Source organism: Dendronephthya gigantea, unplaced genomic scaffold (genome assembly GCF_004324835.1).
Source record: "Dendronephthya gigantea isolate DGI-Jeju-01 unplaced genomic scaffold, DenGig_1.0 000061F, whole genome shotgun sequence".
NCBI classification, from domain to species: Eukaryota; Metazoa; Cnidaria; class Anthozoa; order Malacalcyonacea; family Nephtheidae; genus Dendronephthya; species Dendronephthya gigantea.
The window spans coordinates 218090-242541 of NW_021163071.1; the positions used below are offsets into that span (position 1 = coordinate 218090).

Consider the following 24452-nt stretch of genomic DNA (forward strand, 5'->3'; position numbering starts at 1 on the left):
AGCTGAAAAGCAAAGACATAAGGTGACAAGAAATGTATCGTTCTTTAAGAAGATACCAGACGCCGCAAAGGAATCCGAAGATGAAGATGATTGGAACGCACCGACAGGAAATGCACTCATCGAACGAGCAGCGGATGAACCAACGCCAGAACCAGTGGTGAGAAGGTCAACAAGGCAGCGTAGACAGAGAGAACTTTTTGGAAATGCAATAAACCCAAACTTGATAATTCATTAAACAAAGGGAGAGATGTAATGTATATATATATATAGGCACGGACAGTAATAGCTAAATATAGACTTGATATTGATTAGGGGATTGATTGACATTAATTGAGGGAGATCTAGTTATGTAAAGGATATGGAAAGATACCTAGAAAAAGCGTAAGAAACAAGCAATATTACACTCACGAAGCTTTATTTTGACACCATATGCAAATTTAGGCGGAAGTAGAATGTTAACTATGTCCGAATTTTCTGGCCATGAATATAGCCATGCGAAGTTGGCATATTTTGTATACTTTTGTATTACGCGCGGAAACGTGTAACTAATTACTCCGGCGAATTGAGCGACGGAGTTGAAAATTCGCCTTGGTTTTGTTTTGTTTTTCTTTTTTTTTTCCTGGTGACCTTTTCAAAATACCAAACAAAACATGTCAAAAATAGTGGACACATACAATGCTAATTTTAGCCCTTTGGTGCATTTTTCCTATATGTTGAATCTTAATTCTAATAAAAAGACTATAGATAAAACTTTGATTTAAGCCTAATTTCAGGGTGTGAGGATACCTTAATTTTCGAGCTATACTTTAATGAAGATGGATTGATTTGCAATAAAATTCGTTAGTAGAGGTATATTAATTGACAACTGTGTCATCCGCAAGATTGAGCTTTAGAACCACTTCTCAGACATTTTACTGACATCTTATTTTATGAAGAACAAATGTGACTTACTTTTTGACATCAGCTTGAATCCAACTAGCTCTGCAGCTGTGGCAAAAATCCTGTATTTGGTGTCGAGATGCAAAGTTATTTCATTTTTCGCCAACCAAAATACATTCCATTTCGTAACGGATTTCGACCACTGATTTCGACGCATTTTAGCTTTCGTAAACCGCTTTTCTTTCTCAATAACGATAGCAATTTTTAATGAACATGCTTTAGATAGAATTCAGCTGTTTCCTTTCTTATTATTGGCAAATTATCCATCCTGAAAATCACGATTTTTAAACTGGTATTATGAAGAGAATAATTACGTTCAATAGCAAAAATATTGCACCAAAGTCTGTATTTTTAGTTCTTCGACGCGAAAATGCAAATTGAAGAAGAAATAAGCCCGCAATTTTCGGTCAGCGCGAACAAAATGCCCACCTGTTGGGCATATGCATATTAGGAGATTGTCGTTCGTCACAACATCCTCTTTCCATTTCAATACATGTATTGCTTCCGCCTCTTACCAGCTAACTTCCAAGACACCAAGACCAAGTATTTTAAGCGGCTACAGACGGAGACCGTGTTCTTAGCAACAGTACAAACAGGTGAGGGAATTAACAATTGTTTTCAGTTTCGACTGGCGTCGTCAATGTATTTCAATCCATGATTTTGGCAATGTAGTATACATCAAATTTCACGCTCTTAATCGCTTTAAAACCAAAACAAGTTGCAGTTTGGTACCAAAGGCAAAGAGGCTAACTAAACGCGGCAACGTAATTATTCTTTTCATAATACAAGTTTAAAAATCGTGATTTTCAGAGTGGATAATTTGCCAATAATAAGAAAGGAAACAGCTGAATTCTCAGTGACAAGAAATAAGCCAGAACTGAAAGCCAGAAATTCCATAGGTGTCATGCAGTGACGCAGAGTTAGCTGTGGTATTACATTGTGTTTAACAGTACAATTTCCCCAAATTATTACGCAGTGAGGGCTGGCCATGGATGTCATTATTATTGATTTCTAGATTTCCGACAAATTATACTTATTTGCAGGTAGTTTGTTTGTATGAACAAACAAACCGGTCTCGACACGATTTGCTGATTTGGCTGTGTACTGTATACTAAATAGATGCCACCTGTCATGTCCTATACGGTATTTTGCATTTCATTGATTTAAAAATTGTTTGCAGATCAGTCATCAGCGCTATAGCTAGGTCGTTCAGCCTCGTTTTCTGTACGGATAAGCAGTGAGATGATACGTAGTTGTTAATAATCGGGAGAAGGTCATGCAAATATCAAGTTCAGTAACACATGCAACATGTACCGGGTGTCCCAGAAAAAAGTACTCCGGTTTGATTTATAATAGCTTCTAAACTGGCTAAGCTATTAAACTGAAATTACATTTCACTAGATAGAGGAAAAAGTAACTTAGATTTTGATATATTACAGTTGTATTTTACTTAAAAATTTACGGAGATATCAATGTTCAAAATTGACCGTAACGAAAAAGATGGCGGCATGTACGTTTTACCATAATGCATGGCGGGCATTAAGAATGATTTACTGAAAAAAGATGGCATGAAAAACTCCTAATGACGTGAAATTTTAACACAGCGAAGAAAATAACTTCCTGTTTTATGTCTGTCCTTTGAAAGACGTCATTTCGCTTTTTTAAACGATTTCCGACCACAATGCATTCTGGTAAAATGTACATCCGCCATCTTTTTTGTTATGGTCAATTGGTAGCATATTTCTGGATGTGTCTAAATTATGCAAAAAACGCGTATCGTATCAAACATTAATCAAGCTTTTCTCAACTGAAACATGCACTATTAGCAGTAAATAATTCAATATGCGACTTTTTTCTTTGGGGATACCTTAAGCAGCAAATTTGGAATGTACCACACGATCAGCAACCGCAGAATTTAGAAGAGCTTCGCAACTCAATTGTAACAGCTCATGCCGTAATCTAGAACAACGAATGATCCATGACTCCTTCGACATAATGGTCTCACAGGCTAGGCAGTGCATTCGTGTTGGGGGACACGCGATTCCGAACGAATAAATCTTCCTTGTTTTCTGTAACTAATAATACTTCGTTTCATAATAAACAATTTTTCAAGTGTCATTTATTTACTGCTAATAGTGCATGTTTCAGTTGAGAAAAGCTTGATTAATATTTGATACGGCGTTTTTTGCATAATTTAGACACATCCAGAAATATGCTACCAATTTTGAACATTGATATCTCCGTAAATTTTAAAGTAAAATACAACTGTAATATATCAAAATCTAAGTTTGTCTTCCCTGTATCTAGTGAAAGTTATTTCAGTTTAATAGCTTAGCGAGTTTAGAAGCTATTATGAATCAAACCGAAGTACTTTTTTCTGGGACACCCGGAAGTTCACTGTAGTTGTACGTTTGGGCATATTCTGTTGTGGGTTACAATATGTTGTCAATTAAAGTTAATTTTGCCATTTGATTTTTACCGCCTGGTAGAGTCGGCTTATTGTCCACGTGTGCTACCCCGGCTAGCCCGGTTGACATAACCGGGCCTGAAAGTTCGCATGCAATCGAAACGTCAAAAATTACTGAAACGGGCTAGCCCGGTCCATGTAATCGGGGCCTTAGTGGGATCCTCAGGGCCGTATATGGAAAGTGTGATTTCTACACACGCCTATATCTGTAGTATTACTTTAGTACATTTATATTCTAATAATATACATAAAAAATTCTCAATTCAAAGCAGTGCAATTCTTAGGAAATCCCACTGCCAAAAAAAGGAAATCCCAAAAGGCGTTTTTAAAAAAGTGTTACTGAATTGTTGTGTCTTCAGTTATATTAATTAAATATTATATGTAAAAACGCGTTGAAACAGTTCTATTTTGACAAGATTTAAACACAACATGCGACTGCGCATGAATTTTGTTAATTGAATAAATTCTTTATCATATAATTATATAATAATAATTTAACGTAATCAACGGGCGTCGACGATATTCCTTCATTGTAGATATAGGTATTATAGTTTTTATAAGCGTATATGTACTATTTAAAACACGAGAAGGAGCGTTGTATCGGCTGCGCCTCACGTTTTGAATATGATTAATTGGTTGTTTTTGATCACATGGCATTAAATAGAAATTTCCATTTTCTAGCTTTCACTAAATTTCACTCAGTTTTAATTGTGTTTTTAGTATGCATCATTTGCAATATGTTTACTTAATAAAAATAATTCATTAAGTTGATCTTTTTTGGTGTCATATACTGACGAATAATAAATGTTTTCATTCGTGCAATCAGACATGCAATGGTATAAGAATATTTTTATTCGGTGAAAGATAGAATGCTCCATTCAACTAGGTTTCGCCTCGTTGAATGCAACATTCCATCTTTCACCTCATGAAAATATTCTTACCATTGCACTCATGAACATTTACATGTTATGTATACAATATCATTCTTATACTAATGAACGTGATAAATTATATAATGTGCCATCCTAATTAGCGTCCATAATACTTCACTATACCATGTATAAAGCCACCACACGTGACTTCTTATGGTTCAATTTATAGCCTAAAATGCTTATAAATTATGAATTATTTTTGAAAGAAGGTTTATTAAATTTTAATGATAATCCTTCGTCCATAGTATCGCGTGGTATCTTGTTGTTTGCGGCAAGTTTGCATGGAAATGTAATATCTGAAAGTTTCCCGAAGAGAAAGGTAATAAAACATTATTATGTAGTGATATTTATTGTACATGCACGGCTATCCTAATTTGTCATGCAAAACAAAGACAAAGAAAATTGTTTTTACAGTCGTCACAATTATAAAATGAAGAAGCGTCAGAAACGACGGTTGGTGACCAAACCGCAACTGTTTCTCGTCGGCAATTCTGGAGAAGTAAAACAAGATCATCGTTTATGTCGCCTTCACATGGCGAAGAAATCTAAAAAAATTACAGTGGAACAAGAAAATGAAATATGTAGAAAGGTATTTTTTAAACTCTTAACTACTTTTTGGTTATTGAATCAAATAGTCTATATACGCACGAGTAGTATTCAAAATATAGCTATAGAATCAATGATTTTGCATGTATTGTATATGCATGTATTTACACATCGATTAAAAGTAGCTTATAGCCTTATAACATAGCTTATATAATATAGCTAACTTTGTTTGAATCGGCTTTGTTTTGGACATGCACTGATGTTAGCTTGACGAATGCTTCATCCTGAATTTAAAAACATACTCCTAATTTTAATAACAAAAAAGACTGCAAGTATCAGTTTACGAGTGCATGATATTGTAATATTTCATGTAATTCAGCTTCCATAAAAGCTGAGTGTCTATGAATCTATCGACTATCGTGTCTGTTTGTCTTTTATTTGTTAATCATGCACCCTTGCTCTCTTTGCAAATTATATACCATTACCATGTGCTAGTTTTTTGTTGACTGTATTTCTTTACATAGGAATTCGAGAGGTTTGAAACAACATGTCAAGAAAGGTCACTGCCCTTTGAAACAGAAGCTGGTGACCTAGACAGCATTCCTGAGCCTACAAATGGTATGTATATATCGTAGTATATAGCTACCTTTATTACTATATAAACAAATCTAAAAAATTAGATATTTTCTAGTATTTTCAAAATGCATGACCTAATAATTACCGCTGACGAGACCTACAGTAGATTTACCTAGTTCACTTTACGTTGACTATAAATAGTACTAGCCTAGCGAAGACTGGTGCAAACATCACAGCCTTTCTTGTGTGTGGTTTTCCCCGTATATAGTGTTGCAAAAAAGCGGCGCCACCCGCTTTGTGAGGAATGTGCATGTACTAAAAAAACAATATTACATTATGATGGTTGGCACTTGACTCAGGTGCTACTGTGTCACGAACGCCACTAACACCAGATAACTAATAATCTAATAAACTAATACCAGATAATACCTGTAGGAAGCTAGGCAGCGCCAGTATAAATAGAAATAATCTCAAGACGAACGTTGTATTAACTTTAGAACGATAGTATACAAGACACAAAAAGCGACGAACCACCTGTAGATCAGACAGATCTTTCTATGAATACCTTGGACCTTGGTCATGTGTGTCGTGCTAACCTATTACCTATTAACCTAATATAATGGCTATCTACTACCTGTAGCTATATACTAGATAATCTAACGAACGTAACTGTATCATACTGGTCTATATTCATACCAAGTCTTATATTCAAAGTACTTTGGTGATTGTGGACGAGTGTTGTCATGATCAAAGGGTAAATATACGAGATCGCCAAGATGAAGTTATGGAGTTTTAGCGCAACTTGACTTTGGAGTTCTCCACTGATATACCAAGCTCTCACAGGGAGGGATCATCTTTTAGGCTGGGTCGACTCTTTTGGTGGCAGGTGGACCACTCAGGGGTCGCAGTGCGATGCACAAACGTGCTAAGCTTTCACGGAGCGTGGTACTCTTCTCGTCGGATATGATGGCTGCTACGGTGTATGATGTTGTAGTTTCGCGTAGTACGAGGATGTTCTGTTTGCATCGTTTAAGTACGTCTGCCGGTAAATTTTCTGTTGACTGGTTCGGGTAGTCAGTTCATTAGTGGCTCGGGTAGCTTGCGTAACGATGCGCACGTATAGCATGTTTCACTGACAGACGCGATCGACGACTTTGGTCATGTCGAGGGCGTAGAAATGACGCTTCATATGAAGTAGTAGTTGGTGCTTAGAGGGGTGCTCCAGCTTTATGTGTAGAGCGGTTACGAGACCATCAAGGACGGCCCGTGGGACGACGATTAGGTCGGTGGAAGGGGAAAGGGGGTAGTACGGCGGACAACCAAAAGGCCATCTCTGGCAAAGGTTACGACGTTCAAATATTTTTTGACGTCCTTGATGTTCGTGATTTTCTTTGATGGGCGGGTGCCTTGTTTGAGGTGGGTGTGAGTGCATCGGAGATCCGGACATTCTGATTGAATTTTAATCCAGAATGATCTTGTGGTGAATGGAAGTTGCGATGATGCGGGAACATCTTGTACGGATGAGAAACGGACTACAGAATCCTCAGTCGAAATGACGAAATTGCAGATCTGGTATTTTGGTTTGTTGCACGGCTGATCGTGGAAAGGAATGAGGTAACGCGTGGGCTAGCTGAAAATTCTCCACGCGGCATAATTTTTCGAATACCTGGACGCACGGTTTACTATCAGTCAGTAGGCATGCTTGTTGGGTAAATTGGATAATGAATGGACTAAAGTGCTTCACAGCGGCAGCGATACTGTGAGCCTCAATTTCGCAGGGTGACCAGGTTACCTGATGTTTGCATAGTTTTGCACTGAAGAACCCTGCGAGACGCAGCTTCTCGTTGCGGGTGATGTATATAGGGTTGCGTCTATGTCATGCTTACTAACTGAACCGTCAGTACTGATCCACAGTAGATCACTTGGTTGGAGCAGTGTGATAGCCTTTCGCGTAGCAAGACTGCTTTGGGCGACATTGAAGTGCTCTCGCAATGTATCTGTCAAATCTATCTGTCGAATTAATGGGCCAATTATATAGGAGCACTTTGGCAGGACACGGCCTAAGACCTTATAAGCAGCAATGAATGAACGGAGGCCCCGTACAGTTTCAGGTGGCGGGCAAGGTGGCAATGCGATGCGGACAGGCTGATAAGCTTCCTTGTGTCCATATCCAACCGAGTATGGTGGTTGATCGGGGACAAATGACAGTTTTTTTGAGGGTGATAGATGTAAATTGCATTTCTAGAGTGCTTGAATACCTCGACGCCAGTTGTCAAGGAGATCTTCAGGTGAGTCCCCTCCACAGTAGAGGTCATCTGCAAGCATGGTTATAATACAATCCTCTAGGCAATCACTCAGCACGCGACACATTAACTCTTCCAATGCAGTTTCTGATCCGGGCATCCCCATAGCACACCGTGTGTATACGCGTACTGGCGCGTACCCCATGGAATGGCGTGGCAACACCGCAATATTTCATTGCCTTCTTTGACAATGGTATTTGGTAGAATGCACTTGTCAAATCAGTGACAATGATGTATTTCCACTTGGCGATGGTACGTAGTGTGGTGTCGACATCTGGAAGTAGGGACGGCTGGGGTTTGCTATAAATGCCGACGTCACTAAACGCGGTGACCAAGCTTGGTGACGAAAAAGGACGGATTTAAGTATTCGAGTGTGACACCTGGAATACCCCTTGCGCTTCTAACTTATTGAACTTCTTCTGGAGCTCGACTAATTTATTGTGGGGGTACAGGGGAAGACGACCTTTTCGTTGCGGGAGCTGAACTGGGCCCATATTAACGACAGCTTGAAATGGACCAACTGCACCATTGTATCCGGTGATAGTAGGGTCAAATACCTCATCTTTGGTCGAATATAGTGGAAGAATACGGATATAGTGGAAGAATAGGCACATCGTTCTCTTTCTGGCATGGGTTGTGGTGGGTCGAAGCGGGACTGAGAGAGTTCCATTTCGTCATAGTTTGTGTCGACAAAACTTGGCAGAAGTGCTTGTGACGAGGGATGGTTCTAGGTTCAGTGGTGTCATTTACAATGCGAACACAACCAGCTACTGCCTCTAAAATGTGTGGGCGAGGCCAGTCTAAGGCGGATTTTACATAATCAGGGCGTGGTTCCACAGCAAGGGTGGAGTCAGGATCGAGCTCACTGGGTAAAGTAAGCTCTAAATATTGCCCAGGCCAAACTACCGACGTGGTGGATAGGGCACGGAGAACATGTGCTTAAGTTCGCCTGATGCGGTTTGGGTTGGTGTTGGTGTTGCTGTAAGAGGTAGTGTCGCAACCTGTTATCGTGATTTGTTGTTTGGAGGGTCTAATTGAGATGTCATTGGCAGCCATGAATGGAATTCCCGCCAGAACGCGGTCAACGTCCAGCTCATTTACGACTAACGCATTCAAGGTGGAGTGAATGTGATTTACGTGATAAATCGAGGTGGACTTCACCAATGACATTCAAGGGAGTAATGCTATCAGCCTGTAAAGCTGTTTGCTTTGTTTTCTGGATAGTAGCCCCGATTTTCTTGGCAACAAATGCTTTGATCATACTAGTTTCAGCTCCAGTGTCAAGTGTGAGGTGGACAGTATGGTAGTTGTACAACACTTTCAGGTATGGGGACAGGCTGGGGGTGCCGACTCTGTGGGTGGTAGCGTTGACTCGGAGGTTCTTGATAGGTGGGTGGACTTTTTGTTCAGGTTCTGTGTCCTGCTCGCCAGCTACATGTCGTGCTCGTGATAGGTATTTTCGATCCTCTTGAGGCAAAAATGGGCATTTACTCAAGTAATGCTGGTACTCTGGCCGCTTTGCTTGTCTGCACAAAGCGCAACGTATAGTATTTCCGTTTGTTGCTCGCAGGTTGTTTGGGGCCGTTGCGTTGTCAAGAGCCTGTGAAATTTCGGGTTTGAGGCTGGCCAAGGTTTTTGATTGGAGCTCGGTGCCGTAGCGCTGTTTAACCAGGGCAGGAAGGTCTGGGTGTGGGTGTGAATTCTTCGTCCGTTCGAAGATTTTCACCGTGATGTTGGATACTTCCATTGGCTTTTAGGAGGCTAGCGTCGATGAAGCTCAAGAGTCGCTGGTACAGGTCCTCTAGGCGCTCATCGGGTTCCAAGATGAATGTCGTTGAAGTTGAAAAAGTGGGCTCCTGTGGACTGGAAACCATAATGGACGCGGGTGGCTGCCAAATTCCTTGGATGGAGGTTGAGCTTTTCGCGATTATATTACGTGAGGTGACCGGACAATAGTTAGCTATTTGACCGAGCATTCACTCTAAATGGGCCAGTTTTTGAGCGGCGGTACGCCTGTTAGCTTCGGGAATGTCTTCGCCATCGCTTTCGAGACCACGTCGGGGGGATGTGGAAGCTTTTCGCAACCACGTTGTGTCTTCGAGTAAAAATGTAGCGAAATTATGGTCTAAAGACAGTGTGTATTGGAGGTTTTGTCGCCAGGCTTCGTTATAGTCTCCTGCTTTGTAAGAGCCCATTGCTTTGGGGCACGTATATTAGGGCATGATAGCTGTTACTGCTTGCTAATGAAACTTCGTAATACACTTACCAATTCGAGATGTGAACTGGCTCGTCTTTGACTTGTTTGTCTGAGAGTATTCCTAACCCCTTTAGAGGTAGATTTTAATCCACTTTATCGGATTGACGTTCAGAATTGAGGTCCGTAGTTGTTTACAGTTTAATGCTAAATCGCTGCCACCACGCCAGTAAATAGAAACAAGACGCCTGTTCTGGCGTTAACTCCGGCGTGCCGCGCACGTGCCAGTCTTCAATATAAGCTTTTGAACATAAACATTTAAAACAATACAGTTCATACTCATTTAGATGCCTTGCGAACCTAAATGTTGTTCGATCGTGAAATTCAGAAGCACATCGTACTTTAAAAAGTATAAAAGTTCAACTGTTCAAATATGTAAATAAACCGCATGATACGTTCACTTTGTCTTACATTTTGCCTTTGGAATTCGCGCTTATATATCCTATGCAAAAAAAGGGTTTTACGCCAATTCTTAATTATATAGTGCAATACGAGTGTATTATAAAGAAGAACTAGATATGGCTGCAGTGCACTCTAAAATTAGAAGTGTCATACTCAGTGATCATATAAAAATTGCATGACCAGATATAGTAATTTTAAAGTACTATATTGGTACTAAATTAGTATCCTATTATCTTTTCAATCTCTCATGCTCTGTTTTCATAACTACAAAATAATAATGATATATGTTTATTTTTTTTCTTGCGGTCCGAATTCATATTTTAGCGTTTCCTGCGATCTGATTGGTTACGCGAGCGGTCCGTAGAAAAAAATAAATCTATTATTTACCAGTTTTGAGACCTTGGGAAATAATTCCCTATCCGTACCTCCACTCGGGTAAATAACATGCATATATATATCTGATATAATTAATGGAAGAGCAACAAGGATGTAGTAGCTACTTCTGGGATGCATCAATTTAATTCTCATCCTTTGGGCCTTGACTCTTGATGTAAAATAACTTATTTGATATATCCATTGGTATGATAAATGTGTAATTATACAGTAAGTTTATTACTTTTTATTAATGTTTGTAAGTATATGTAAATTCTAATACCACCTTATTAAGCACGTGTTGACTTGTTAGAAACGAAAGGAAGATCAAAGCGTTCCACGATCACAGCTAGTAATGCACACTCTGTCACTAGAAAGTCATTGGTCCACAACGTCAACCGAAGTTACCAGGTAGTGATATAAAATTAATATCTGCCGTTCCGATTAGCCCGTTAGCCAATTTTTTTTTGGTTTACTTGTTTCGTCGCATGCAGTTCAAAATCCTTAGTGGACATACAACACTGGTACTTTTCAGTGCCAGTATATAGAGTCCCTATACAAAGAGCTAATAATACTGAAGTTATTAACTTTATTTTAGAAAATAATTCCAGATATAACGTCTGAAAATAAAAGCAATGAATCGAATGAAGCTTCTTTACTAACAACAAGGTAATTGATCTATGGATGTTAATTATATGCATGCGAGCAACCTCTTAGTAATCCACTGGGGTGGAGGATTAAGGTCAGAAAAGTCCATCCTCAACCCCTTCAGTTCCATTTAAAAATACAAACAATTATAACAGAAACCTTTATTTAGAAACAGCTGGACTGGTTCCTATAAAAGTCAAATCTTTGTAAGGAAGAGCAATTCCGAACTAGAAGCAATCAATATCGACCTGTTTTCTTTGGGCAGTAATCTGTATCATGTGTTAGCACAAGAATTTGGAGACGATGTGACGAAGTGTACTTTTATGTTTGGAGCAAAAGAGGTATTTAAAAAAAATGTTATAATTATGTATGTATTTAATCATAGTACATATAAAAAGCACACAAAAGGAGAAAGTATGTGTGTGATAGCCGGTTTGGTTGAAGTAAACTCTACAGTAAGATAAACACTACACTAATGCCATCTAAATTTGATGAAATATTAGGTCTATAGCTTTAATTGTACACAGTTTGTTGCTCTAAAACACCTCCCGAACATGCGCTTTGGTATCGTTAAAATGTTTATCATGCAGTAATTCTGTTTTGGTGTATCGATAGAAAAGCGAAAAAATATTCTTTCAGTTGTTAGAAAAAGTTTAAACATTTTAATTTTCAAGTATGAACATTTTAATTTAATAAATATATTTTGTTAAATCAACATGCATGGTTCCCATCATGCAATTTACGTTTTATATAGATAAATTATCTGGCGATAAAGAAACTTCAGATTATTTTATGAGGTCACATGGCGGTGCATAATTATACAATTATTTATTTCTATATGTACCTAAACTTTATAGGTCGACAGAGAAAAAACATTGTTTGAGCAAGAAATATATCATGGTTCAACAATTGAATTGTCCTCTCCATTATATGGAGGTAGGCCTTGTAATAAGTGTAATAAATGGTATTTTTGTTTCATTTTTTCGCGGCCCGATTTTGTTAGAGAAAGAAATTAGAGTACAAGTTTCACAACCTCATGCACCACGTCTCGCATATTCATTAGTAGTATCTTCTCATATGGCTTTCGTCATGAGGTTGATAGTGTCAGTTTCAATACCTAAATTTTTACAAATATACATGCAGGAATGGATAGGAAGAAGAAAAGAAACCAAAGAGCGAAAAAAAATAAAGAAAAAATTGAAAAAACGAATAAAGAACAATCATCGGGTTTGTGGAAGAGTTTTTGTGAATGCGGTGAATGTGCTGAAATTGTCATTTATATACGTTTTTTTCTTTTAGACAACTCACAAGAGTCGTTGCAAGAACAGATTGTACAATGGTTTGAAAAAGCAACCGAACTTTTAGGGATAGATGCTAGTGAGGTGTCCGATTTGAAATCGCTCAATAGCAATGAATTAAATGTGCTAAAAGAGGAAGACTGGGAAAAACATTCCCCAGATTGTGGCAGGATTTTGTTCGGTATGTGGCGGAATTATCAAAAATCGACCAAGGAGAAGGTTGAAAGCAAGGACCATACAGGTATATCATGGTCAGGACTGCTAGTAACATCAAATTTAATTGAAAGACTTACATATATGACATGCACTTAATTTTTCTTCGCTAACCGATTCGCTAACGAGATATGCTGTATTGATAATCACGCTACGATCTAACATTTACCGAACGACCGAGGTAGATATAGGAATTCAGAAAAGTTGTTTGCTGCGGCAATCTCATATCCGCTACTTTGGAGAACCAAAAGCTAAGCCTGTAACTATAAATTTACCAAGTAACAGACAGAGACTAATTTATTCTTTTCGGGCGAACTTGACCGGTAAATGGCATCTATTATTGAGGAATAAAACCAACTTGGTACCCCATAATATCATCAATATAGGAAAGATGTGGAAAAATCGTAAAAATACATGCTATATAGCCGTAACACCATAAATAAAATCAACTATATACACATGCAACTTAATTCTAGATATAGTGGAACCTGATTCGATTATGCCGCTGGAACGAAAAAAAGAAGTACAATGTGATACTGATGATACTAATATTTCCAAGCAAATCGAAGGTCCTGGATATCGGGAAAATGATAATTCGAATAGGTATTTAATATCAAATAATTTTTTACAATGTTCTATGTATGCAATGCAAATATATTGCGTGCCTCGAATAATTATCACTATGTGGCTTTTCAAAATTCTCTATTCTGATTGGTTGACGAGCGGTCCGTAAAAACCCATATCCGCAGTTACTATCGCTTCTTAACTCTCATACCAAATTAATACTCGTAATTTGGCATAATGATTTTACTTCGTTGTTACTTCGTCCTGTTTCCCCTTGCATAAAGGCACAAAAGTCTTCTATTCGAATACTCATTTGGCTGTCTCTTCCTATAATGTAGCCCACGAAAACAGCTCCTTGGTGAAGTTGACGCTCTTGAAGAAATAGGAGAGTCATCGCCGCTTGAGGACTTTGAGAGTGATGGTAAATCGCCAGCACCAATCCTCGGTGACATTATTGCAATAACTGGCGTGTGCTCGAGTGATCCACAGTTAGGCGAAAATTTTGGGACATTGTATATCAGAAGCGACCCTAAGGGAGCCGCGAGATTTTATAATACTCTTAAGATTGTCATTTCACTCAACCCGTTGAGACCAAACGCTATTAATATTTTAAAGAAAATTTTCGAGGGTATGCATGTGGGTGTTAAAGGGCGAGTGGAAAAAATGGATAAAGGCGACGATTTTGTGAATAAGATCGGTTGTGAGATGTTGAACTTTAAACTAATTATTGAGTCGGATGATCATGCTCTGATTTACCTGAAAGCCAAACCACCAAAGATAACAAGGCAACTTTCACAATCTTGGTGGTGGCCGCAACAATTCGACCCCGAAAGTGTTAATGAATTAGACTTGAATGTTGGTGATTTTATTGTCGACAACGATTTGAAGAGAGTTTACTGTGACGCCAATGCTGAAGACGAACTCATACTGCAGTACGTTATCGCTTTCAAAAATACATTCGATGGTGAAATATTTGTCGGCGCTAAAGAAAATGGCGAAATAGTTGGCATAGAAAAAAACAGTGGAGAAATGAAGAAATGGTGCGAGGAATTATGTAAAACTATTGGAAACATACTGCCTGAATCTAACGATGGAGCAGATATCTGTCGAAATATTCGAGACGCAATTGATCTTTTTCATAGAAAGAGATGCTTTGTTTACTTACTGCCGCTTGGCAAGAAGAGCAGCAGAACACTGTGTTGGATTCACGTACCAAAAGGCGAAGCCAAAGTATACTTCTCTAAAGGTTCAGACGTCCATGCGTTTAAACGTATTGGAGCAGAAAATAGACGAATAAATAATTATGAGCATTTGTTCAATGAACTTGATTCTCTGGCAAGTAGGCCAATCGAACAAATCCCTGAGGAAGATTGTGCTAACGAAGAAGATGAACAAAATGAAGAAAATCGTAAAATGGAAGATAAATATAAAATTTTAAATAAAGTAGACTACGAAAATCAACACAACGAGTTGAAAATGATTTTTGGGGAAAATCCAGCAAAAATAATCCGCGATAGATATCTTGCGAATTATGTATGTGGTTTCCTCAACGCTGATGGGGGAAGTATACTTTTCGGCGTGCAGGAAGACGAGGATTCGAAAGAAGGATATATTGTTGGCGTCGTGTTGTCAAAGGAGGAAAGAAAAGAACTTGTCCAAACCACTGCGCAAATTCTTGCCAATTTTTATCCTCCAGTTGGTAGAAGTCAATATCGCATCGAATTTCATCCTGTTAACGTACCTTTGGAGCTTATTGTTAAAAACGTCGAAAAGTCGGGCTTGGGCGATCAAACAAGTAGCAAATTGTATTCCGTCATTGCTGGTCCGAGTGAAGAAATTGGTAAAAAGTGGCCAAATTTCACTAAGAAAGCGTCGCCAGGAATTCATTCCGCTTTAATTCCAATCAGATCCCAGCGCTTTTGTATAGTTTCAGCGAAAAAAGGAAGGCCCATTCCTGAAAATCTAGCCAAACAGTTTGTTGAAGAGTACTCCAAATCTGTTAAAAAGAACTCCAAATCTGTTAAAAAGAACTCCAAATCTGTTAAAGAGTCATCCGAATTTAGGTTGCAGACAATAAATGAGGAAGAATTGAAAAATATTTTGAACACAATTTGTGTCGTTGAGGTTAAAGTGAACCGGTCTCCTTATCCGATCCATATGATCAAACCCATTGATACATATATGTTCAAAAAAGAGAACGACCGACAGTTATGTAAGGTCAACCTTGATGATTTAATGGGCAGGTTTAAATTTGATTCTGATGAGTTCAATCTCCAAACGTTTCTTGAACATGTCAAAAACTTTGATAGCGCCGGAAACTCGTATATCCTCGTAACTTCACCCTTCGAGCTTCCTGAAGATGAAAGGGATCTGTATGGACTTGTCATCCCCAAATGGACTTTGACTATAGACTTTGATCAGCAACCAAAAGAATCAGGTCATTTATTTGACCTATTTCAAAAACTTAATGACCGGTACCACACTGAACGGGACCGTTTTCTTAAATCGCCTGAAGATTCGAAACTAGATTTAAACCCTGATCACGCAATTTGTTGGCTGGCTGTTCGAGGTTATCGGGAAGACAAGAAGACTCTGTCTGAAGACAGTCATGCAAAATGGAACAAAACACACAGGTCATCTGTCAGAGATCTTCTAAATGAAGGTTTAAAGACCAACGTAAAACCTAATTGCCTTAACGTTGTAGTTCTGTGGAATGAAGGCAATCAAACAGTGGTAGAATCTTTACGAACAATTTTAGAGGATGTGATCAGCTTGGACGGGGATGACAGCACCGTAATAACATTTGTTTGTGCGACTCCTAAAGCTAGGTCAGATATTACCAGCAAAATAATACAGCCGCTGCAAGAAGATAATTGGGAAACTATATCTGAAGACCGGGTATATGTTGCACCTCCCCATGCGCTGGCACGATTTCTCTCTCTCGCATTACCATCACCTTACCGACCCGAAGATGATTATCAAGTACCATTTAAAAAGCACTTTCGGTCCGGAGGCAATCAAACTATTCCCCAGGTATTACCCCAACGACTTAGACAAAATCTGTCAGGGTATGTAGATATGATGTACATAAAGAAAGAAAGAAAACTTGATGAAACATTGTTAAACAAAGAACGAAAGAATTTCTTTTCAGGTTCTGAAATTTCAAACGATGGTTTGCGTGGTAACATTGCCATACGGAGAACAAGAATGGATGATCTCGAAAAGAAATTTAAAGCTCTTATTAACGACAAAAAGTCACATGTTTCTCTCATTTTTGTGAAAGTGGATCGCGGCGCAGGATCTACAACTATGTGTAAACAATTTCTTTATGGCCAACACAAAACGTATCCATGTGCACAATTAATTGAGATACGTGATGGCTTGGTAAGCCACATCGAGGAAATTAATAAGAAAACAAAATTGCCACTTATACTTCTTGTTGACGAGAATATCGCACACTTGCAAGATTTTCTGGATTTCAAAAGAAAGGTTGAGCGTAGAAATGTAAACGTTATATTCATCTTGATCGAGCCTGCCGAGCTTATTTCGACTAGAGCAACGAGCGAGGAAGAAGCTGTTTTTTCTAACAAATCTTTACCTAAACGGAAGCAAATTAAATCACCACAAAAAGTACGCACAAAAAGCGCAAGAGATAGCTACCTGTATGGACCAAGTCCGTATAAGGTAGTTGAGCTAAGGCGAAGACTAGATGCGAAAGAAATGGAAGAACTGGTAAAAGTGCTTACAGTTCTGGCAAAAGGAAAGAAAAAACAATTGTTAAAATTAAAAGAGAATAATTTTCTAAATAATGAAAAGACTCAAACATTTGCTCATTTCAGCCTTACTGCTTTTGGTAATGAATTCACAGGTTTAAAACAGTATGTTAAATTCAGATTGGGTCTGGCAAATGAACAGCAAAAACATATACTCGCCTTTTTATCGCTCACTCATGTATTTACAGACTATTTCGTTCCAGCAAGTGCGCTTGTCCATTTTCTTAAGAAACCTATTGTAAAGTTAGACGACGTAATGGAAAATAAGTATCTCCAAGAATTGTTAAGTCCACGAACGGATGGCACAGATTCTCGCCGAACGTCATTTCTTGAAGTGGCGCAGGAAATTTTAAAACAGTTAAGTGCTACTTCAACCAATGCACAGAATGGCGACGATGCTTATTGGATATTTGTTAAGTCGATTTCTGTTGCGATGGCTACAAATGTATTGAGCAAGTGTATTACAAATAAAAAGATTGATCGCTTGACTCGAAAACTATTTGTGACTAGTGAATACGAAAGTGAAAAATTTTCTCTGCTTATTAGATCTATGAGAGCAAAATATCCTGATACTGCGCGGGATACACTGAATGATCTGGTGAGAGTCTTTGACAAGAAAGACCAATCTTCAATACGCGCTCATTTACGAGCGCATCTGGCTAAGTACCTAATGACAGAGTACCAAAATTTTAAGGATGCAAAGAAATTAATTGAGGATGCCATTGATGAACAAAAAGATGATCCTCTTTTACATCATATTCATGGCGATATAATTCGCCAATACGTGTTGCATCTTACTGATAAGGTAAAAGGAAAAGAGGAAATGGAAATAATTGTATCACATGCTTATGAAAGCAGTGGATGTTTCGAATCAGTACGGGCTAAAAAGCCACACATGAGCCATGGCTATGTGTCTGATGCAATGCTGCGAATTACTGTTATGAAAGCAGGTATTGAAGTGATAGGAGGTGGTAAAAATAATAGCTTCGTGGACTATTTAATTCAGAGAGTTGATGAAATTAAGGAACGCGGCGATGAAGAGATTTCACCAAATTCACGATATTTGTTATCTCTGATTCCAGATGCGCATCAGCATCTCGATGAACGAGTTATCGACTTTGAACAAAAAGAAAAATGGAAAGAAAATTTTCTTGACTGTATCGGCGAATTAGAAAATCTGCAGCGGTTGTGCGCTAAAATAAAACAAGAAGAGAGCTTTAAACCTTTCGTTGGTTCCACAGCTTGGTTAAATGGAGTAGTTGTGGAAACTCAAATATTGTATCATGCCCTAGAAATGGAAAACAAGGTTTTAAGTCCTCAGGAAATTGAAACAAAATTAATAAAAATGGAGGAATACAATTCCCATTCAGGACATGGCGATCGTTTCATGAAATACTGGATGAGATATTCGCGTCGGCGATTAACTGTGCCACATCTGCGCGAAGTCAAAAAGAAGGTAGACGAATGGTTCACGAAAATGAAGAAGAAACGGATAAGATCGCCTCAAGCTGAATTCTATAAGTATGTATAATTTCATTTGTCTGATTTATCAACAGCATTTCAAGCCGATTTTATTGGTCAATTATTATCACGTGTTATGCCGCCATACAAAACATGTGCCTTATAGGTCAAAACGTCGAGAAGTTCTTTTTGTCTATTTTAAGCAGTTGTTACACCACATTTCATGCGAAATAATTGATATAACGAATGTCGAATATCGCACATTTAACGATTTTTCTTCTTCTTAGCCTCGTTTCCAGGCTCTTTGAAGTACCTTGCGGAGAAAGCGCTGAGCGCGCAGGGGTGCTTGGGTAGGTTGCAAAATCGCCTTGCGCATTTAGTACATGCTTTCTCGGCGAAGTACTTCAAACAGCCGGGGAACGAGGCTGCTTCTTGTTGTTACGACTTTAGCACAACGAAAAAAAAACCAAAATTGTGAAAATAGACACGCTCGGCTAAGGGGTAGGAAAAAGGACTTGCATTGTTACTGAATATTTTGTATTGAATATTATGTTTTAGTTTTGTTGTGCTTGTTCTCTTCGCCTTGAAATATCCCACTGATCGTGACAGGATGGATAAAGCAGAAGAGGCAATAAAGCGTCGGCAACTTAAAAGATTGAGTAGAAAAGAAGATTTTGCTCTCCCTCTGGAGTGGCTACATCCAAAAGATGGCCATCATATCGAATCGATTGATTGCCTACTCCACCATGATGATCTAATCGAAGGTACAAACATCTCGTCGAAGTCTGACAAAAGAAAACCAATTGAAGCCTCCCTGTTTGAAAAAGGAATCACCCAATGGGAGGGAACCATTACGGCTATTCGCAGTGAATGGCAAGGTACTATTACCTTAAAAGAACTACTTTCGGTCCGGTTTGTGCCATTGAATGCACAACCTTCAATGCCCTCAAAAGGCGATACAGTGAAGTTCTGTTTGTCGTTTGATAATTTTGGTCTTAGTGCTTGGCGTGTGATGCGCGATGTACTGCATCCTAGTGACTTTTCAGAAATGGTGAATAGAAATGATTCCTCGTCTGAGAACAGTGAGCCAGAAGATAATTCTGATGATCAGAATCTTGTGTCTCCATCGCTTTGTTCTATGGATGTCGAAGAGACCGAAGGAAAAAGAAACAACTGCAAAGAGCACGAAGAGAAACAACTGCGATGTGAAGCACTTTCGAAGAAAGGTGGTAAATGGGATGCTTACGGTGATCAAATTATGCAAGGTTTAGTTGACTCTATTAATTCTGAAGATGGTTTTGGCTTCATAATTAATCCCCACATTGACGATAAACTTTTTTTCCACGCTGCACAACTGAGAGTGCCTGTAAAAGAACTCGAAGGAAATATTTCTGTCCAAATGCTGTTGGAATTCAAAGTTGAGAAGTTAACTAAGCGAACTCGTGCCGCAGATATTCGTGTGTTAAAGGTATGAAAATCTACAATTTTGTTTCAGAACTAATTACAAACAGGGCCGCCGAGAGAAATTGTGGGGCCCAGGGCAAAAATTTTTCTGGGGCCCTATGACGTCATGGTTTACAAAATCTGCGAGGCATAAAGTACTTCAAAGCGATGTGAAAAAGTTTAACAAACAAACTTTTTTAGAGACAATATCAACGTATCTTACAAATTAAAATAACAAAGACTGTCACCGTACTTTCGACTAGTGCGCGAACACTACACTGAGCCCAACATTTTTTTAAGGACTTTAATTTTAGGTTCTTTCTTATGAATGTTTCATGTATGATCGGTCCTCTCTAAACCATTTTCAAAGTATTAAAAAAATAAAATATTTCGATTATTTGTAGGACGAAAACCTTCGCCAGTCAATGATAGATGCGATGAAAAGGTAGGTACACACGCGCGTATAGAAGCGCATAATTTTAGAAAAATTTAAAAAATTTCCTTTTTATTGCCCAGATCAAAAGTTGATCTATAGCACATAAGGTCCATGGCATTGGCGCGCCTCGCGAGCAATTGTTGTGACAAAAATGGCGCGGCTAGAAAAAGACACGACTCAACAAAAAAGGCGCGACTCAACAAAAAAGGCGCGACTCGACGAAATGCATATGCATGATGGACAGTTTGTTTATTGATTTACTAAATTTAGATCTAATTTACTATGATAATTGGTCATCAAATTTAACTATAATATTGCTGATAACACTCCAAGCAAGTTCACGCGGGGGAAGCCTTCACAGCTATATATATACGTTAAGTATCGGAACAAAATGTAGGAACTGTATTAGCTAACCAGTCATTATATGCAAACATGCACGCTGATGTGAAGACAGTTGAAATATATCCTGATTTATAAACTTTGTCATGAAATAGAAATTTCGAATTTTAGCCGGCATTTTTATTTCTATAGGTCTAACATATATTGGAGAATGTTTTTAGATACACCAGTAAACTCAACTGTTGCAAAGATACAATAGTTCTTAAATAAATAGCTCCGTGTATAAAAAGCTTGAAGACCAACTATTACAACAATATCTAATTAATCTTTAAATTCATATTTACAAATATTTCTAAGCCGTCAGTTCAATCCCATTTGAGATATAATCCAGCTGGTTCTCTCTACAGATTGTATAGCAACGTCATTTTCAGTCATTATGTCACTGCGTTTATAGCACCTAAAAGACCGAAAATACCTTTTTCTTGTGTTTTACAACGTCAACGATTATGTGCATGTAAGGAGAAGTTTACTCAATACTTTTAATAATTTTAATTCATGTCAATTAAAAGGAGCAATTCAATCTAGGAAAAAAAAATCTTCATCTTTGATAAGCAACGATTCAAGGTGTCAAGAAGGTGTCGTTGAGAATTTTTTCCCCGACAATGGTTATGGTTTCATCACGCCCAATAACGACAGAACTGGCAGGAATATCTATTTTAGTAGGCGAAATCTTCTTAAAAGAGGAATTTCCCCAAAGTGTGGAGATCGTGTACAATTCTGCGTCAGAACTAAAGATGATCGTTCCGAAGCAACAGATATACTAGTTCAGGTGAAAATTAGCAAAAAATATTTACTGAAATACGGAATAATTTTTTTGCCTCTGCCAGTGTGTATAGGTCACCCTATTTGACACGTTTCTTTGAATGCATTCAAGGCACTTTTTTGGGCTCATACTGCTTTATTCATTTCTTCATACTGCGTCCACCTCTTTTGAAATTTTATGTATAGCTTTAACGGCATTGAAAAAATGTAATGGCACTGAAATAAATTCAATTTATACACGGTAACTCGTATAATGAAGTCAAGAAAACTTTGCCAGAAGCTGAAAAAATCAGTCTGTGTGCCTCTTTGGAGAAGTAACTTCATAATATGATATAATAATAATAATGAAAAATCTTCACCATCTATTTATAGAATAAATCCATATTAAGAAATAGATGGGCTGGCTTTATTGGAGCTGGTATACAGGAAGGTATCGTGTGCAGCACAACAGACGATGGAGGCACAATAAGCAATAGTAAACTGGTCACTGGAACAAAAAGCAATTTACATTTCCGTAATAAAGACATCAATGGTAACAAATCAAAGAGGGTTGTTGAAGGAACCACAGTGCATTTTGAAGTTAAAAAAAGAGGAGGGAAATGTATTGCTTTCAATATTTGCATCATTGATAGTCCAGATGGTCCCGATGACATGGTAAGTGGCTAATATAGCATCACTCAGACCATATTATATAGTGATCAAATTATTTAGGTACATATAATCCCCGCTTTTTTGTAGTTACTTCAGTACTTCATCCGATGCAATCTTCGTGTTATAGAAACACTGCAAATCACGATTCAGAAGAGACAAATTTCTTCCAGGGGATCATGCCTTCCCATCCCCCTGGAAGGTTTCATGCAATAGATATTTTGAACCCCGTTAATTTCAGGTCAGGCTATTGTTGCATGATCATTTTTCACAATTGCAATGTTTCCGGTTTGGTCTTTTGTACTCTAATACATTGGAATCATTTTATCTTCAAAATTTCGAACCAACCACCATCTATTATAGCTATATAGCTCAATTGAAAAATGCTCTATACTAGGCTGTAGTATAAGGTATAGCTATAAGGTATAACCGTATTGCGAAAATTTAATTAACTGTATATATGGATGGTGGTATATTGTAAGCAGTGTACGTCGTCACAATATGGTAATTTATATTAGCATCAGTTGTACTTGTGTCTCTTATAGTTTTAACGTACCAAGCATTGTGGTAAACAATTCATCAGAGGACACGCTAGCAGACTATGGTGGAAACGAAGGTTGTTTTTTAAAGTTTTAATAAGTTACAAATTATACTGAATATTTCAAGCCGGCACGTCTATGTATTCGCCATTTTGAACTATTTAGAAAAAATGTAATACCGTGTCCAGCACACTATTATAATATATATAATTTCTACCGAACTAGCTGGTGTTACTGACTGAAAACCGTTTCAAACGTCGAACTTTTCATGTGCCGAACCTAATATCAATGTTAATTTGCATTCGATTCGGCACATGAAAGGTTCGTCGTCTGAAGAAGGCAAATCATTATAGAAATTAATGTAGGGAGGGGTTTGTTTTGATTGGTATATAGAATCCTGTTTTATGTTAAAAAAAAATTAGTGAGATATATAGACTGGGCTATTTTATAACATCATGCATCAATAGAGCAGAAAGCCTATAATTAAAATGTATACATGCACCTGTATATAGACGTTCGAAACGAATAAAATGATTATGATAAATTGTGCACAATCAACCTCGCAAGCCAGGCTCTTTTAAATCTTGCGGTTCCGGAGTGAATAAGCCGAATATATATATCTCGCTGAGATCATAATCTAGCACGTAGTACATATGTACAGTAGATGCCTTATTCCTACAATCCGTCGTACATTTATTTGTGTGCCGGCACCACTAATAGCAACTAGAGGTTTTAATTATAAGATTTAGGGATTTCACAGAACACTGAGAAAAAGAGCAACCAAAAGATAGTTATCAGAACGTTGCCTGGCGAGTTGAAATAGTGTGTATACCAGGCTTTGGAGGACACATGCATGGTGGAAGGATGACACGTACCCTTCAGACCATTTAAAGACCCAGGAAGGAAACAAATTTGAAGGTATGCATGTGCGCGCGCAAAACAACGCAGTCCAATCGCAGCTTTATCTGTAAATTTTGAGCAACATATGATTTTGTCAAATTTCAGAGGAAATACATGTAACGCTTATTATTAAATATCAAATAAAAAACTAAGATAGCAAGCGTGGAACTTGATTAATTAACATGCGCTAACATGAGTCAAATGTAATATGCGAAGTTGACCGCGGGCTTGGTTATATTTTGAATTTTCTTGCGTTACCACGTGGAAATACCATTATAGGCGCTTTTTGCAAAACATTTCAATGGTCACCCAGCCAAAATCCAGCCCCTGTAGTTATATTCATCAGCTGGTGCTAAAGGTGAAGAGAGAAAAGCATTCATCTCAATGGAGAAAAGTAACAAATAGTGACTAAGTTGATGCATTGAATTAGAGTGGAATTTATACACAAATTAAAGTCTACGAGCCCTTGCGATGCCGATGCAATGCCACAAAGCTTTTTACTCCGGCGTCAGCGACGGAGTTGAAAATTCGCCTAGGGTTTTGTTTTTTTTTCTAATTTTTTTTCGTCGTCGCAAGT

The 24452-nt window shown here is 38.1% G+C and overlaps 1 protein-coding gene across 5 annotated transcripts; it reads left to right on the forward strand.

Moving 5' to 3' along the window:
• Window positions 1-1437: 1437 nt before the first annotated feature.
• LOC114530234 lies at window positions 1438-23963 on the forward strand. Of its 5 annotated transcripts, none has more exons than XM_028551819.1 (19): window positions 1438-1535; window positions 1750-1868; window positions 1983-2082; window positions 4584-4657; window positions 4753-4927; window positions 5409-5502; window positions 11105-11202; window positions 11390-11460; window positions 11609-11780; window positions 12297-12375; window positions 12583-12666; window positions 12739-12978; window positions 13427-13553; window positions 13853-18808; window positions 19307-20216; window positions 20596-20636; window positions 21552-21795; window positions 22161-22442; window positions 22982-23963. In XM_028551819.1, the coding sequence occupies exons 5-19, from the start codon at window positions 4769-4771 to the stop codon at window positions 22985-22987; spliced, it is 7563 nt and encodes a 2520-aa protein (XP_028407620.1). In that variant the 5' UTR covers window positions 1438-1535; window positions 1750-1868; window positions 1983-2082; window positions 4584-4657; window positions 4753-4768; the 3' UTR covers window positions 22988-23963. The 5 variants fall into 5 exon arrangements, with proteins under 5 accessions (XP_028407620.1, XP_028407623.1, XP_028407624.1 ...); XM_028551822.1 differs by having other exon boundaries at window positions 13433-13553; XM_028551823.1 differs by having other exon boundaries at window positions 11615-11780.
• Window positions 23964-24452: the final 489 nt, after the last annotated feature.

Bases quoted from the DNA above. Each gene is read 5' to 3' on its own strand.
- LOC114530234 (XM_028551819.1), top strand. From the start codon at position 4,769: ATGAAGAAGCGTCAGAAACGACGGTTGGTGACCAAACCGCAACTGTTT. The intron at 11,461-11,608 runs GTAATTGATCTA...ACCTTTATTTAG, and splicing joins GCTTCTTTACTAACAACAAG to AAACAGCTGGACTGGTTCCT. The intron at 20,217-20,595 runs GTATGAAAATCT...GATTATTTGTAG, and splicing joins CAGATATTCGTGTGTTAAAG to GACGAAAACCTTCGCCAGTC.